Genomic DNA, 16,626 nt, shown 5'->3' with positions numbered 1-16,626 from the left:
GACCCACATACAATACTATACACATTTGGCCCCTGTATGTGAACGGCTGTAAAGTCTGTTAAAAGAATGCTGAGGTATTTTATTTGTCCATATTAAAATGATGTTAAATAACAATGAAGTGTTTCACATTCTCAGTCCACTGGCTATTTTTTATCTAATCATCAGGTCCAGCGCTGTCACAGTGAGCTCTCCGTGTTTTATCCAGTTTTACTTTACATGACAGGCACTTTAGCATCTTTATACCAGTACATTATTAAACTGGATTTCTGGTTCACAACCCTGCACCTCCATGCTTTCTAAAATGTATTTTTATTTCTCATCACTATTATATGTATTATGTGGGTCTAGGATCAGGCCCAGCAGACAATCAAGTTTGTTTAAAGCTGAGAAAATCCTTTCAGCATTAAATGTAGACTTTTTTTCAATCTGAGCACCTTTGGACAATCTGGACCAGAAGCAGACCAGATCCAATACGTGTCCTGTATTGGGTCCTGATCATCCTCTGTCCTCTCTCTCTCTCCCCCTGTGTGTGTGTGTCTCTTGCCCAGGCCCAGCACCGTGATGAGATGTTGAAGATGTACCATGCTCTGCGTGAAGGCCTCAACATCATCGGTGACATCAGCACCACCACTATCACCACGGCTGTCCCTCCACCCGTCGATGACTCCTGGCTGCAGGTGACCGGAATGCCGTCAGGACAACAGGTCAGCTGGTATGTTCATGTGGCACAGGCATCATCACTGAGTCGGTTTGGCCGTCTCACTCTCTCCAGATCTCCCATGTCCAGTCCGACCCCCCAGCGTCGGGTCCCTCCTGGACCTCCTCGTCCTGGTGGTCGGGCGGCCCCTGGCCCCCCCTCTCGTCCTGCTGTGTCACCTGACCCTGGAACCCCACCGTCTGTTCCCTCAAGGCCCAATAGAGCGCCCCCACCTGGAGTCCCCAGGTGACCACACACACACTGGTCTTTTTATATGTGACAGGACACATATTACCTCACCCCTCACTCCAATCCATCACAACTAATATCTACCCCCTGACCCTCCCCACCCCCAAATAAACCTGTTTCTAACCTGAACCCTGACAAGTCACTGCACACCTGAATGTGTGAGACAGGTGTGTTGGAGGAGAACAATGAATAGCAAAAGCATAAAAAACGAAAGCACTCTGTCTGTCGTTTAGCCTAAATAATTTATTTAATCCACAATATTTCAGTTCGTCTGATGCCTGATGTGTCTTCACAGTGCACAAATGTTACCTGTGGATGGAATCTGGTTTTACTATTTACAAGACAACGTTACCTAAATCCAGCAGGTCACCAAATGTGTGCACTGTAAAGCTGTGTGATGTCGAGACTCTCTTGGCAGAAATCAATTGCTAAAATCAGAATTAGGAAAAAACAATCAAATAATAAATTGATCATGATTTTTTTCTAATATGACAGTTTTATCAGTTTTGTTTTTTTAGCCCAGATCAGTATGTAAGCTTGTGATCTGTTGTTATAAATAACACTGAGCTGTAATTTCCCACACTTTAATGTGACCTGCATGCATGAATGTGGTTCCAGATGTTTCCAGGTGTTCAGTGTGGCGAACCAAGAGTTTTGATCAGACTGGACCCAGAGACAAACTAAAAACCATACAGTGCTTTATTAGAACAGACTAAATTTCAGAAGAAGAAGAAATTGTTTTGATTATTTGAGAGATTCTTCTTTGTTGGTGCTGTAGAAGGAAAAGCAGCGATCCACAAACAACCTGCACAGACATGGAATAGAAAGACTGGTCTTTCTTTACTGTTTTCTTCCTCCCCCGACTCACTCTTCTTCTTTGTCAGACTTCATCATCACTTATCATCCAATAGCCTTTAAAGGTTCAGTCCTCAGTTTAGTTAGCCTAGCATAGCACAAAGACTTGACTCAGGAAGAAGTGTTAGCCTAGCTTCACTTGAAGAGGAAGAAATCTTTCTACAGCATTGGTCTAAACAAGTTCAAGGTACACTGTAAAAAAAATCCACTACTAAACATTTTGTCTCATTTACTTAATTTTCTGTCACAGGGTTTGTGTCATGATTTAAACTAAAGTCCAAAAATTACTGAATGATGAACTCTTGGATTAAAATCAGTTGAAATGTTTTGCATTGGTCGAATTTCTGACCTTGAGAAAAAGAACTACAGACATCAACAAACAGCTGCAAATGGTGGTGATGGAGTTTTTAGTCTCTGTGTTATTCAACTCAGTACTGGACACACGGAGATGAAACTGTCACCATCGACACATCCACATGGGGCCTTGTCTGTCTGTCTCTTTTTGTCTACCTGTCTGTCTCTGTACCTACCTGTCTGCCTGCCTTTCAGTCTCTGTTTGTGTGATCATATTCTAACAGTAACTAAACAGGAATCTCTCAGGTGTCAGTCAGAACAGGTAGCCCCGCCCCTATCGCTCCCCTTTTATATTGACCATATATGGTTATTTTTCAGAATCTCTATCAGTGACCAGTGAGGATTCACCAATGGTACGTCAGCTGTCTGTGTGATGTCACTGTCTCTCAAAAACTTTGTACATGTGCGTGCCTCATCCTCCATTCAGATCGCTGTTATCGCCGTGTGACCCAACCCACTCCCCCAGCATAATAATTAGCTGTGTGATTGACGGCTCCATCAACCTGTCACTAACTGTCTGTTGTTTGTGTGTTTGTGTTTGTTTTTGTTGTGTTGTCTCTAGTCGGAGATCTCCTGCATCTCCATCTCGATCCTCCAGACCAGCCTCTGACTCCTCCCTATGACCCAGTACACAAAATACACACAAAGTGTACTTTTTGTTGGTTGACCTGACCTTTGACCTTAACCCTCCTGCCTATTTTTTTTAATTCACTTTGTTCTCCTCTTTTCTCTTTTCTCTCTTCATGTCTGTGTCCTGTTGTTTTATCATAGCCGTCCCAGTAAAGGTAGTCCTGCCCATGGAGAGAGCCCCCAGTCTTCTATTGAGGGTTAACCTGACCCCAGTGTGTGTTTGTGTCTCTGCTGAACTGTTCTACTGGTCTCTACTGATGATGCTGTGTTACTGTGAACCTTACTAGTAATAATAAAATGACATTGATAGTCACACATTATGAATATATAGCAAATGATACTACTGCAATACTGCGTGTGCATATATGTGGTCCTGCTTTCTGTCTGCTGTCAGGAGGGTGAGGCAGGTCAGCACTGACAGAATTGTGTGATCTGTTGCTCACACCAGTACTGTGTATACTGTACAGTACTGTAGAGGAGTCCAGAGATGGTGTCCTCTCTGAATGCACAGGCAGCTAGCCGCGTCAACTCCTGGGGTTTAATAATCTTAGTTTATTTTCAGTTCTTTTTGTCATGTAAAGAGATTTTTTTCTTTACAGAGTAAAGTTTACATATTGTTTTAACATGTATGTATTTATTTATTTGTTTGTTTGCATTTGACGTTAGCTGCCAATATGTGAAGAAAATATTGGTGCTTAGCATTGTTAGCTAATGAAACCAATGGTCCTACAATCTACTGTATTCGCCTCAAATATTCTTACTATAATGTCATCTATTCTGTTGTGTTCTATTATATTCTACTGACTTCACATTAATTATGATCGTTATTTTACAATTATCACCGTTTGTAGCAATAGAAATGTATTGTGTCTGGGGGTCTGTTAGATTCTTCTGATGCCTTTGGTTTTTGAATGCTTGATGGACTGGGGATTAATTTATAAACGTGTTTTGTTGCTCATGTGAATCCAGGAGCTGAAATGTTGTAAATGGGATCAGACTGCAGGGAATCGCTGGTTGATCCACACCTACAGAGGAGACTCATGTTTTCAGAATGTGTTGACTGTGTGTGATGTTTACGGACTGTATGAATCTAAACCAGACCTGCTAATCTATGAGTTCCACCTGTGTAAGCTGTTCACGTTGTGGTGATTCTGTAGTTAGTCTAGATTTAGCTCAGAGCTGCGTCCACCACGCCTCGTGTAAGCAGAGCCTGCATGCAGCTGTGATGTGTCCTCGTGTTCAGATTAACGTCGGCATGGCTGGTCAACAAAACCTGTATGATGTGAGTGATATTTATTGATCAGTGAAGTGTTGCACACATGGCTCTGCAGCAACGTGTTGAATGCAGCTCCTATCAGTGATCGTGGATAGTTCACCCTGCATGATGTTAAACATTGTTTACAGAATATATGAAGATAATTATGTACCATATATATGTGAGGAACTTACATGTAGATCTATTCAACTGAAATATGAAGTGGCCCACCCTGTAGTGTGTGTGCGTGTGTTACAGTGTGTGTACCTTTGTGCCATGTGATCAGGGCCAATATGTGACATAATTAAAGTGTGTGTGGACGAAGACGACGAGTGTCAACTTTTCTTCATGTGAAACAAGCTGACTAAACTAAATATAAACTAAACTTAGGTATAAACTAAATGAATTATAAATCAAATTAAACTAATTGTAATTCTAGACTAAACTAATCATCATCTAAACATTTCAGTATTCTGGTCACTGGGTTCAAGCTGGACTCTGGTTGTTTCACTAAACCAGTTTAACATTTAACTGAAGTCTGTTCAGTGGTTCGAAGAGTCATCATCATTTAACATTTAACTGAAGTCTGTTCAGTGATTCGAAGAGTCAGCAAACCACCATCTCCAGTCTACGTTGTACTGCTTCCAGCCAGCAGGTGGCACTGCACGATCACAGACTGACTGATGCTATATTTATAACTCAACATTATCTTCCTCACTGTGAGCACTGAATTTCATTTAACTGAGACAGAAAGAGGAAGAAGAGAGAGACAGGAAGGAAGAGAAACAGAGAGCTGCAGGACAGAGTGTGAAAAGTGGAAAACAAGCATCTACAGAAAGAGAGACAAGAAGAAGTAAGCAGAGAGAGACCAACAGAGAGAGAGAGAGCAGAGGATTAAACTGTTGCTCTGCTATCTGTCTATATGCAGACATGTCTTCCCGGGCTGAGAGTAAGCCAGGTAAGCCGCCTCTCGTCCTCTTTCTGTCTGACATGCTAACTGTTAGCCACCACAGGCTAAAAACATTCACTTCCTGCCAGGTTCTTCCAGAGTTTATTGTTAAACTGAGTTCCTTTTAATGATGATGATTATGCGCTTCAGGATTTCAGTTTGCATCTCTCACCATGAGGCTGAAGGATAAGCTCCAGCCACAGTGGATCAGACACTCTGAGCGAATCAAACACACCCCATCACAGAGATCCAAACCACCTGATCTGAACTTGCAGGAGCACACAGTGCAGGTATCCACACACACACACTAATCAATATACCATATCACGTTCTTTCTTCTGAGAGTGTCAGATGTCCTCCTCCTGACGGCTTCAGCTTGTTTCTTCCCGTCTGTCTTCACGAGATTATACATTCATCAGGCTCAATCATTGTCGCACTGTTGGTTTGTCTTTAAAGGATGCAGTCGCCGATTCTCTATGTCTGTGTTATTCCCCAGCAATCCTGTCCAGAGACCAGCAGCACCAGTGAATGTGGTGTCCTTACTGTGATGTGTGTGAGTCCAGACCCTGGTTCAGCTCATCGTTCTGTGCTGTAGACCTCCACTGTTGTCCACCAACTATTAAACCCCCCCCCGTGGGGGGGGGGGGGGGGGGCAGGTTTCCTCCTCAGGAAACACTGGAGGCGTCTGTTTCCACCAAACAGCTCCTCAGGCTGAGAACGTCACTGTGCACAGAGTCACTGGTCTCTGCTCTGGCTGCTCCACCAGCTCCTCACTGCACAGAACAATAGAGCTGCTTGTTGGAAACAGACAGGCTGTGCCTTTTAATATGAATATATCCTAGTCTCAGAATATTCAGTGAACTGTTTTATGGTTCAGGTAAAATATGAACCAGAACACCTATGAAACTATATAAATGTAGTCATATCTGGTCTGTTTTGTCAAGATGGAGAAATCACTGTGACATCATCCACTGTCTGTGGGCCGCCCAGTGTTTGATTGGTTGTTGTGTCTTGTTGCTTTTCTTCTTTTCTCTCTCCTCTATCCACTCCCCCCAACTGGTCAAGGCAGAAGGCCGCCCACCAAGAGCTGGGGTCTGTCGGAGGTTTCTTCCGTTAAAGGGAGTTTTTCCTCCCCACTGTCGCCAAGTGCTGCTCAGGGGAGATAAAATTGAATTAAATTGAATTGAATACTGTCCATTAAAACTGTGTGTGTGTGCGTGTGTACGTGCAGGTGGGAGGGGCATTGGTGGACCAGCAGCGGGTCGTCATCACTTCACTGCAGTACTTTAAAGCTCTGGTGGACAGACTAGGAGTGGACAGACCTGGAGTGGACAAACCTGTCCTGGATCAGCCTGTGGTGGGCGGTCTGCTGGGTGGGGCATCCAGTGGAGTCCTGCCCAGATTCGGGTCCAACTGTAGCCACACCTGCACAACAGGTAGGTGTCATCTGCTGATCCTCTGAGCCCAGACATCAGTGAGTGACCTGTCTCCTGACCTTGTCCTGTCTGCCCTCTCTGCAGTAAGACTGTTGCTGCCTGTCTCGCTCGTCTCTACCGCTCTCTGGCTCAGCTGATTCGCTGGGCTGATCAGGTGATGCTGCAGGGCGTTGCCCGCAACAACAAAGAGTCCACAGCAAGTGTTACTACGGTGATCAGGGCCGTGCTGGACGGGGTCAAGGTGAGGACAAATGATGGCCTGGTGTTTAAACCCTGAATGAATATGGAGTCTGCTGGAGATGAGCTGGAAGCACCAGACTGGACAGGCAAACAGCCAAACAGTCCATATTTCCAGTCTTAGTCTTGTTTGTCCTGCTCCATCATGTCTTGTCCTGTCCTGTTCTGTCCTATTACTTTGTCCTCTCCATTGTGTCTTATTTGGATGGCTTGTATTTTGTTCCATTATGTTGTAAACGCCTCTTTGCCATGTGACCATTAGGAACTGGTTCGATTGGCTGCAGAGAGACTGGAAGGCTCCGCCCCCTTGTCGCCTGTCCAGTCACAGCCTGCTGTGGGACAGACAGGAGGGTTTGATGACCAGGAGACATCAGACAGGAAAGTGACCTGCAGGAGTCCTGCAGAGGAGGAGGTGGTTTCAGCTCCTCCCAAACCTCCTCTGCCCCAGCCAGAGCCCCAGATGACCCCCCCACAGGGACTCAGGTGAGTCCTGATCTGTGTCGTACCGAGATCAGTGTTTGAAAGTATAAATTTGATGAAGGTGAAGAGCAGAAATAGATCTGTGAGTGAAAAGGGAAGACACCCCCCCCCCCCCCCCCCCCCGCACTTCCTGTCCTTGTGCACTGAACAACAGCACAAAAAAGTAGAAGTGAGAGAGGCAAAAAGACATGAACAGATGTTTTACAAATGAAACATTTTGGATTTTAGAGAAATAAAATTTTAAGATCCCAGCAGGTTATGTGACATCAGCTCCTGCTGTGCTCAATGACTTCTGAGCTCATATATCTGCAGGGATCCTTTGGTACATCCCAAGTCTCTTCATTCACTTCATTCATCATTCTAACATCCTCAGTCCTCAGTCAACAGGAATGACTTTGAGTAAGGACTAAGAACATTCACAGTCTCTCAGATCAGTTCTGGCCAAGGACAGTGCTGGAGGAGCCATGAGCGAGGACATATGAGAGCATCCTTTGCAGAGGTCTGTTATGAACCAACACGCCCCTTTATCAGAAATCAGTTGGAAGCTTCAGATGAAAGGTTGAAGGAAAGGAAATCTCATGTTTTTAGTAACACGTTTCCTTGAGTCCTCTCTCCTCACATTTTATGTGGACAGAACTAAGACACTAGGAAAAGATAAGTGAGAGAATCAGCACTGCCCCTTGATCCACAATCCTTGCACCTCATCTGATCCAGAAGTTGTCCCATTTTGAAGCTCATCCTAGAGCTCTTACCTCTGCTCTGAGGATCAAGGATTCAGATTGGATTTGTTTTCAGATTCAGCATCAAATAGAAAATAATAGATGTGCACGTCTGATTAAATCTGTTTATTCATTGTCCACACAACAGAATATTTTACACCGGTTCAGAGTTGGTTCTTAAATCTCCGTCATTCCCACTCAGGTGTTGTATGAGCTAGAATAAAAGCTTCTGAGTGACAGTCTTCTGTCTGTCTCTATCTGTCTCTCAGTCGTCCAGTTCTGCCTCCTAAAAAACGCCACTCATCATCAGGCCCCGCCTCATGCAGAGTTGCCATAGTAGCACCAATGAGACGAGAACCTGAAGCTGACAGACAGGTGCAACAGGTACACACCATGTTGTCATGGTAACACTGGTGTTTCTGAACTCTGCCGTTAATCTTATTTAGTTTTTCATTCATTACATTTATACCATGTTTGTTTTGTCTTTTACTGTGAAACACTTGGTGTACGAAAAAACTCAGAGGAGATTTGAACCAGATTCAGACTGGTTTCATGTGTTCACACTGTCTGTCTGCACTAACATAAGTTAAGATTAATCCAATTGTGGACACAGTTTGACCATGACTGTAAAAGCCATATGTTCATTCATTCATTCATTCATTAGCAGTATCATACACTTTGATGTGTTCATAATGTGCGTCTGTGTGTGTGTTACAGGAGGACGACTTGTTGAAGCGATGTTCCTCTTCTTCTTCTTCTTCTGCAGACTCTGCTGCTGACACACATTGCGGTAACACACACATTTCCAGTCAGAAGCATGGGGTGTGAGTGATATCAGAACAGGAAGTAGTGTCAGAAACAGGAACTAGTGTCTGCTGTGTCTTCCTGTCAGCTGTAAGGTGTTGAACCGCTGCCTCCTGCTGGACAAACTCACACTGTCAGTTTGAAATTGTCTAAATGACACTGTTGCACCTGAAAGGGTTAAATACATCTCTGGCAAGCAAAACGCACCATGGAGGTACACTCTAGCTGTTACAAGTAAGGAAACAGAATCTTCAGATTCACTATGACATTTTTAGGGAGAGGCTTTGCATTTACAACTCTGGAGTAAATAAGGCTAGACAAGCCTTCTTCTCTAACATCATCAACAGGAATATCAATAATTCTGGTGTTTTGTTTGCCAACGTTGAGAGGCTAACCCTAACACCCAACAGTCAGCCCCTGATTTCCTATCTCAAAGTAAATGTAACGAGTTTGCATCTTTTTTAGTTAAAAAATGAGAGCCGTCAGACTGGCCATAAATTCCTCCATGTCAAACAATGCAACCAAACCGCTGCTGCAGTCGCACATGAACTTTCTGGTTAGAATGTCAACATTCAGTGCCATCACTGCCAAAACACTGGAGGGTGTAGATAAGACCCTAAATTCATCCACCTACTGTTTGGTCAACCTGCCATCCAGGTTCTTCAAAAATATCTTCAGCTGCTTGGAAACGTATGTGCTCAAAATTGTTAACAGCTCACTCCTGTCAGGGGTTTTCCCAAAATACTGAAAACTGCAGTTGTTAAGCCCCTTCTAAACAAAACCAACCTGGATCCTTCTGTTACGTAATTACAGGCCAATCGCTAATCTTCTGTAGTGGTTAAAAATTAATAAGGTACCAGTCCAGAGGTAATGTGTAATAGAACAGTATGTAGCTCATATATAGATGATATTTGTAATAGTTATGTAAGGGTGAGCTAAATGTTTATGTAAGCTTGATCTGTTTCTCTTCTCTTGCTCAAGCAAGAATATCTTGGGCTGTGTCCCCCTTGTTTAACTTATGGGTAAACATCCCGAGCGACTTCCTCCTTAGATGGGGAATGGACATAGCTTCAGCCTTATGTAAACTGTTTGTGTGCTCTGTTCAGGTTTAGAAAAAGGAAATATGTGCTAGGTCAATGCGATCTAGAAGTTCATGTACTGGACATCTTAGACAATGCTCGGAAGAAGGGGTGTGGAGCTGGCACGATACTGCGTGTCTGGCTCAGGCCATGGACGGCTGTGTAACTGCGAGCAGATAAAAGGGTAGGGTAGGATAGCTGGGTTAGAGAGGAAGAAGAGAGGATGAGAATGCTACCGTGAAAGTGTATCGTAGACCTGGCCGGGGGGTAGGGGGAACAAACTCAGGACTGACTGGACCCCTGACAGTACCTTGTGACCAACAGTGACTGACTGGCGTCCTGACAATCTCCTTATTTAATACTTATTTCATTGCAGGAGGAGTGATTCTGTTCTCTGTTTCCTAACTACCAGATTACCTATTTAACTACTACTCTGTTCAGAATAATTGTAATATTAAATGATTACTTAAATTGGGATGATTTGTCTGAATTGATTTAGTCTGTATCACATTCTAGCCACGACACTTCCTTTCATTGGAAGATTGCAGTTTTTATTCAGCTGAACAACTTTTTAAATATAAACAGCCTTTTGGACAGATTTCAGTCTGGCTTTAAATGACACCACAGGACTGATAAAGGTGTTAAATGACAATTGCGTCAATACATCAGTTCTGGTGCTGCTTGATCTTGTGCAGCTTTTGATACTATGGACCATAAAATCCTTCTTGACAGGCTGTAAAACTGGGTGGGTCTTGAAGGCGGAGGTTATGTTGTTTCCATTGGTGAGTGGATCACCCTGGCATGTGGAGTCCCCCAGGGTTCGATTATTGGACTATTGTTATTCAGTCTGTACATGCTCCCTCTGGGTCAGGTCATACGTGAAAATACTGTTTCCTAGCATACTTATGCAGATGACACTCAGATTTACTTAGCTCTGTAACCAAGTGACTAAGGTCCCCTAAATTCAATCTGTTAGTGCTTAAAGCATGTAAATACCTGGATGCTGTCAAATTCCCTTCAGTTAAAGACAAAACTGAAGTTACAGTTTTTGGAAGCAATGAAAGGACAGTTATTGATCAGCTTGATTCTAGAGCTATAAGGACAAAAACTCAAGTCATAACTGACTCAGACCTGAGCTTCACCGGTCACGTCAACCCTAACACCTAGCACCTAACCACCAAGCAGCAAGACTCAGACATCTCACGTCCACACAAGATTTAGAGAACCTGTCACCTACAGAATCAATTTTATCAATACCTTGCCTGAACTACAACACCAGTCACCTGAGCCACAACATTATACCTGACTTTGAAGGTGACATTTGACTCTCTGTAATGTTTTAATTCAGAGGATGATCCAGACTATAACTTTCTCCATACTGACCTCTCCTCCTCTGAGACTGTCCCTCCTCTTCCTCCCGCCTCCATCCTCCCCCCTGCCCTGCCAGAGAAGAGATGTCGCAGCACTGCAGGTGAGGAAACACCTGAGCTACCTGTCTTTCTCTGCATGTACCTGTCTGTCTTTCTCTGAGTCTTCTCTCTCCTCTCTGAACCTCAGAAAGGACCAGCTGTCAGGTTGTGCCCTTTTTTGAGTTAGACCCCGCCCACATGGAACAGAGCCCCGCCCAGTTTGATGAGCCTTTGTCTTCCCCGCTCTCCCCTAGCAAGACTCCCCCTCCCCTCCCTGAGAAGAAACGACACAGTGAGTAGAAACAGCCGACTGATCAGCTGAGAAGTAGTTGATAAGTTTGTGTGTAAACTCTTTTTGAAGCTGACTACAGGCATGATATCAGTCAAGGTATTTTCTTAATCAGATTCTTCTGAAGTGAAACGTTTGTGGGACTTTCTGCCAGATGTTTCCTTGCTAAAGGATGCAGCTGGTGATTCTGCTTAATGTCAAACATGATTTTTGATGAGGTTCAGGATGTAATCCAACCAAACCTGTCTGTCTGTCCCTGGTCCTGTTTTCTGTTTCTGTTCAGTCCATCAGTACCTCCAGTTCTGTTCATCCTACAGCGCTCAGTCTGCGGCCATGTTCTACCAGAGACCTCCAACCTACAGTCAGTGTTACAGCAGCAGACAGCGAGACGTGGAGACAACCTACCAGCTCACAAACACACAAACCCTGCCTGACACAGAGCCTGCCTCAACCTCACCTGGGTTGCTTCTTGCTCCGGCGCTTCCACCAAAGAAGAAACAGCAGGTGAGGTTCTCAGAGACATCACATCATTTCATTAATCTTCACAGTGTGACTGAATCATAGAGAAACTGGTTTACTTTAGAGACAGGCCTTCATTTATTCAGGTCACACAGATACATACACCAGATGGTCTATGAGCCACTTCTGTCTATTGCGGCGCCATGTCACTGTGGCCACCATGATGCCAGGGGCAAGGCTGTGCCTCCTAATGCGTGTATGAGGACAGGGGGTCTGTCCACACTAAAATCATCATAACTCGCTAAGTTTAAAGCTGATTTTCCAGCTGTTTGAGATGTAAAAATGCAGATTTTCATATCAAAACACTTCATCTTTTGCAGATTGCAGCAAAATATTTCTATAATAATGAATATACACTTCATAATTATTAAAAAGTAACAATCCCACCGCCCCTCTACATTGTAAACTTGCTGCCCTAATACATAATTACAACAAACACAAGTTAAAAGGATAAATATATATTTTGGCAGGCTACACATTTCTCAGCATCCTTTCTCCTCGGTATCCATGTCTGTCTGACTTTTCTGAAACCTCTACACGTGTTGAGTATTTCTGTGCTTTCATAGCTAACGTTTCAGTACAGACAGAGGCTATGATATGTCATGTTAGCACCATGAAACAGTTTAAAGAAGACGGTTTAAGGCTACTTAATGCAACTACTGATAAAGTGACATGTCCGAATGATAAATATAATATAATATAATATGATATGATATGATACGATATGATATAATAAATCATTGCCCCTGGCAATATGGCGACAGGTTAGACACATGTCAGAAGCCCCCTGATTGAGGTCATATATGAACTACTGTTACATTAGGAACTTCAGAAGCAGACTTTTTGTACCAGTGTTACAGCTTCTTCAACCGCAACACTGGGTCATCTTCTTCTGTGGTTTCCCCTCCACCACTTGGTTTTTAATCACCGGTGTCAAACTTCTGGGATGTTTCCTGAAATTAAATTTGGTCAAGTTTAACCGTGGTTTGTTTCTTCTATTCCAGTAAGGTTACATCAGGTGAAACCAGCTGCCTCAACAGTCAGCGCTAGGTGCTGGCAGCCCTGCGTGTTAGTATGGAGGCTGTTAGCTGTGAAGTAAACAGCAGGACTTTAGTAGTCCAGGTGCTTCCCTAAACCCCTACCAGCCCTCCTTTGTTTCTTCTCTAGTGTCTATAGAGAGCAGCCTCTGTTTACATTGGTGCTGGTGTCTGTTTCAGATCCTAGCATTGTTTGAATGTTTGTTTGACCAGCGAATCAGCACAGACCCGTTAGAGTTCTGGTACCTGGTCACAGTTATGTGATTGTACTTTCACCTGGAAATTAGCTTTGTTGAGCTTTCTGGCGGAACTTCAGAGTTTATTTCTTATGTGCTGTGTACAGGAGGTTGTTGTAGTATCCAGATTAGGGAAGAGATGTGCAAGTTTTCAGCAGTGAGCATGTTGAGCCAGTGAATCAGGCACTGTTTGTTTGTCCCTCGGTCTGTGTATAAATCACTCTTCAGCCTCAGTGGGAAGGTTTCCATCTCAGGTATCTTTTTGATGATTTCAAGCTAGTTTTCTACTGTAGGTGGAACAGCTTGAAGCCATTTATGGGTGATTGGACTGGTATTGATCTTTGATCTGATTGGATTGTTTTTGTCATCAGGATTCAGCCGAAGACGACAAACAATTCAAGGAGAATCGGAGCAGAGACAGGTGACAAAAGCACAATATCAACAATGACAAACATGCCTACACACACAAACAAAGACTTAGTGATGGTGCTCTGGTCTGCAGTTCCCACAGTCTTGAGCAGAAGGAGGAGCATGGTGGGAGGAGCAAGGAGGAGGTGCTACTGACCAACCAACAGGAGATCCTCAACAGAATCACCATGAAGTCTGAGGTACAGCTATGACCTCTGACCTCTCTGTTAAATGTCAGTAATTTACCTTGTTCCTGACCTCTGACCTGTGACCGGCTCAGGAGGAGGAGGGTCCAGACATAAAAGCTGCCTCTCCTGAGATCCTGCTGGTCTACGCCACCGAGACTGACAACAGCACTGGTGAGTGCTGTTGCTTTATGTAAATTTCCTCATAATACAAGAAAGCAACAAGCACTCATGCTGGTTAAGATCCCCACCAGAAACAAGATTCAAGTACAGTAGCTAGTTAATGAGTTATATTGGAGAGATCTGCTTCACAGCATACTGCACATCAGAGACACAAGTTTCTGTGAACAGGATGTAAACTTACATGCACAATACACAAACTTGTGGGCACAAAAACATAAATAGTAAGCACACTATATTAACATGTGTGCAAGATACTAATGTGCACAAAATATACAAACTGCTGCATGCAGGAGACACAATTCTGAGTATAAGATGCTATTTGTGTGTCCAACATACTGGTTTATGGTGTAAAGGTACAAACTTGTGTGCTCGTGATGATACGTCTTCTGTAGAGGAAGCTGACCTACGTATGTGCTCAAGGCAATAAGTTGTCTGTGCAGATTCTCAGTCATCCAGGTCATAGTAAGCTGAAAAAAAATCAACTGGACTAGGTTTCTAGGTTGAAGACGTTTCACGTCTGATCCAAGAGTTTGCGAGACATGTATAAATCGAGTTACCTCTGCATTGAAATACTAGAACATACCTACACCCCATCAGAAATGATGAATCCTCTTGGATGAGAGGTGAAACGTCTTCGACTTAGAAACCTAGTCCAGTTGATTTTTTCAAAGTTTTTTCAGCAAGACAATAAGTTGTGCTTGAAACATAACATGTACAGGTCAAGTAAAGCAGTGTAATCTTTCAGCAGTAAATGTAAATGTGTGTGTGTGTGTGTGTGTGTGTGTGTGTGTGTGTGTGTGTGTGTATAGACCAGGTCTCGTATTGTGAAGCCTTCCTCTCCACCTATAGGAGCTTCATCAGCCCGAATGATGTCATCAGCAAACTACAGCACAGATATCCTCTGAGTCAGTCATGTCTAGTTTGTCTGTGGCTATGGAACCCAAACCCTTCAGTCACATTGTGGTTGCTGTGAGGCCCCGGTCATTAATAACAGAATGTGTACACATGTACTTCTAAAAACAAGAATTAATACAGATTAACAATGAAAGCACTCAAGTGTTGCTAGGAAGACAAATGGCTGTATTTCTCAATTCCTCATCCAGTAACAAGATACTGAAAAACATTTTGATCTCATGCAGTGATGTACAGCACATACTGTACAGGTGTACTGCTAATTAACAGGAAACATCTACAACGTTACAACAGTGAATTCTTATCTTAGACGTGACCTAAAGCTCAAAAAATGAGGTATAGGAATGTTCTAGTATTTTTATGCAGAAGTAACTCGATTTATACATGTCTCTCGCTCACAAGACTTTTTTCTACCAAGATAAAGTATTACGTGATAGTTTAAGGATTTCATTGAATGGGTATAAAATCCAGGCTGTTGCACACAACACTGGCAGCAGGAGTCGTGCATGTTCACGAACTGTCCTCATTTTTAGGAAGAGGCTTTTTTGGTTTTATCATTCTGAAATAATCACAGACTATTTAGAGTTATGAGGTGTGCCAAGCTAATCTAGAGGTACCCAAGATTAAAATTTAAATAGCTGGAAATGAACTTGTCATGGGCTGTTTATCCAGGTCCAAAAGAAAAAAGAGGATACAACCTGTGTTCTTCAGATTTAGGCTCTATTTTTCTGGTTTTCTATCAAATGAAAGTGTGGGCTTCAGATCTGCAGGATTTGAGAACAAGGCAAACAATGAAGGATGCTAAGAGAGTGCAAACAGGTAGAAAACAAGTTAGAAAATGTCTTCATTTGCAGACGACCTAGTCTTCATGTTTCTGTTCTATTTTGTTTTTCCTGTTCTTCTGACTAAAGACAGGTAAAGAGTTCAGCTTGTGCAGCTATTTTGAACATTACCTCACAGGTAAAAGAGCCCACGTAAAGAAAACGTGCCAAGTGAGTGTTCAGTCAGTCTGTCCAGACTTGAGTTATTTTGAATCTTTAACCATCAACACATACAGACACCTGTGTGATAGATGTGAGCCTGCAGACCTGAAAGCTGCCAAGCACACATTCCAGCTGCTGGTCAGAGTGGTGGACGAACTGTGGTGAGACACGCACACACAGACACTTGCCTGAACCAATCAGAGGCTTAATGCTACGGTATACACTGATGGCTCAAGTCAGTTCCAAGTTAAAGCTGGCAACAAGACTGAGTCCAAACCCACAAAGAAAGGTTTGCACCAAAACAGAGATGTGAACTGGCCTGCACAGAGCCCCAACCTTAGCCCCATTAAACCCCGAACCAGACCTTTGTCACCAATAGCAGTGTTGGACCTTGCTGATGCTCTGCCGATGTGTCTGAATGGGAGCCAACATCCGTTGCAAAGACCAACTCCTGAAGAATAGAGGCTGTTTGAGCAGCTCACAGTGTCATGTGTGTTCACTGGCCATGTAATCTTCTTCTTCTACTTTTGATCGCCACAGCAAATCATCTGTTTCCACCTAACTCTATCCTCAGCATCCTCTACTCTCACCCCAGTTGACTTCATGTCCTCTTTTAGCACATCCATATATCTCCTCTTTGGCCTTCCTCTTGACCTCTTGCCTGGCAGCTCCATCTCCAACATCCTTCTACCAATATAACCACTATCCCTCCTCTGCACAT

At 43.5% G+C, this 16,626-nt stretch overlaps 2 protein-coding genes across 3 annotated transcripts in view; both read left to right on the top strand.

The window, feature by feature from the left end:
• LOC109957378 (dynamin-1-like) overlaps nucleotides 1-4,378 on the top strand; it is a 19,888-nt gene extending 15,510 nt beyond the window's left edge. Inside the window, 3 exon segments of the mRNA XM_020595228.1 lie at nucleotides 549-699; nucleotides 769-943; nucleotides 2,718-4,378. Of these exon segments, the coding sequence (XP_020450884.1) occupies nucleotides 549-699; nucleotides 769-943; nucleotides 2,718-2,778 (387 nt within the window). The 3' untranslated portion in view covers nucleotides 2,779-4,378.
• Nucleotides 4,379-6,386: 2,008 nt separating this feature from the next.
• rapgef1a (Rap guanine nucleotide exchange factor (GEF) 1a) overlaps nucleotides 6,387-16,626 on the top strand; it is a 13,878-nt gene continuing 3,638 nt past the window's right edge. Inside the window, exons 1-13 of one of the 2 annotated variants that reach the window (XM_020595298.1) lie at nucleotides 6,387-6,425; nucleotides 6,510-6,666; nucleotides 6,925-7,145; nucleotides 8,131-8,236; nucleotides 8,579-8,651; nucleotides 11,093-11,215; nucleotides 11,302-11,445; nucleotides 11,726-11,946; nucleotides 13,606-13,655; nucleotides 13,737-13,842; nucleotides 13,923-14,001; nucleotides 14,820-14,904; nucleotides 15,974-16,066. In XM_020595298.1, the coding sequence (XP_020450954.1) occupies nucleotides 6,583-6,666; nucleotides 6,925-7,145; nucleotides 8,131-8,236; nucleotides 8,579-8,651; nucleotides 11,093-11,215; nucleotides 11,302-11,445; nucleotides 11,726-11,946; nucleotides 13,606-13,655; nucleotides 13,737-13,842; nucleotides 13,923-14,001; nucleotides 14,820-14,904; nucleotides 15,974-16,066 (1,385 nt within the window). In that variant the 5' untranslated portion in view covers nucleotides 6,387-6,425; nucleotides 6,510-6,582. Of the gene's footprint in view, nucleotides 6,426-6,509; nucleotides 6,667-6,924; nucleotides 7,146-8,130; nucleotides 8,246-8,578; nucleotides 8,652-11,092; nucleotides 11,216-11,301; nucleotides 11,446-11,725; nucleotides 11,947-13,605; nucleotides 13,656-13,736; nucleotides 13,843-13,922; nucleotides 14,002-14,819; nucleotides 14,905-15,973; nucleotides 16,067-16,626 lie in introns of both variants that reach the window. The other variant, XM_020595297.1, reaches the window with a different exon arrangement.

The sequence above is a fragment of the Monopterus albus genome, unplaced genomic scaffold, assembly GCF_001952655.1.
Source record: "Monopterus albus unplaced genomic scaffold, M_albus_1.0 scaffold26.1, whole genome shotgun sequence".
Classification (NCBI taxonomy): Eukaryota; Metazoa; Chordata; class Actinopteri; order Synbranchiformes; family Synbranchidae; genus Monopterus; species Monopterus albus.
This window is presented reverse-complemented; position numbering and strand designations above follow the sequence as displayed.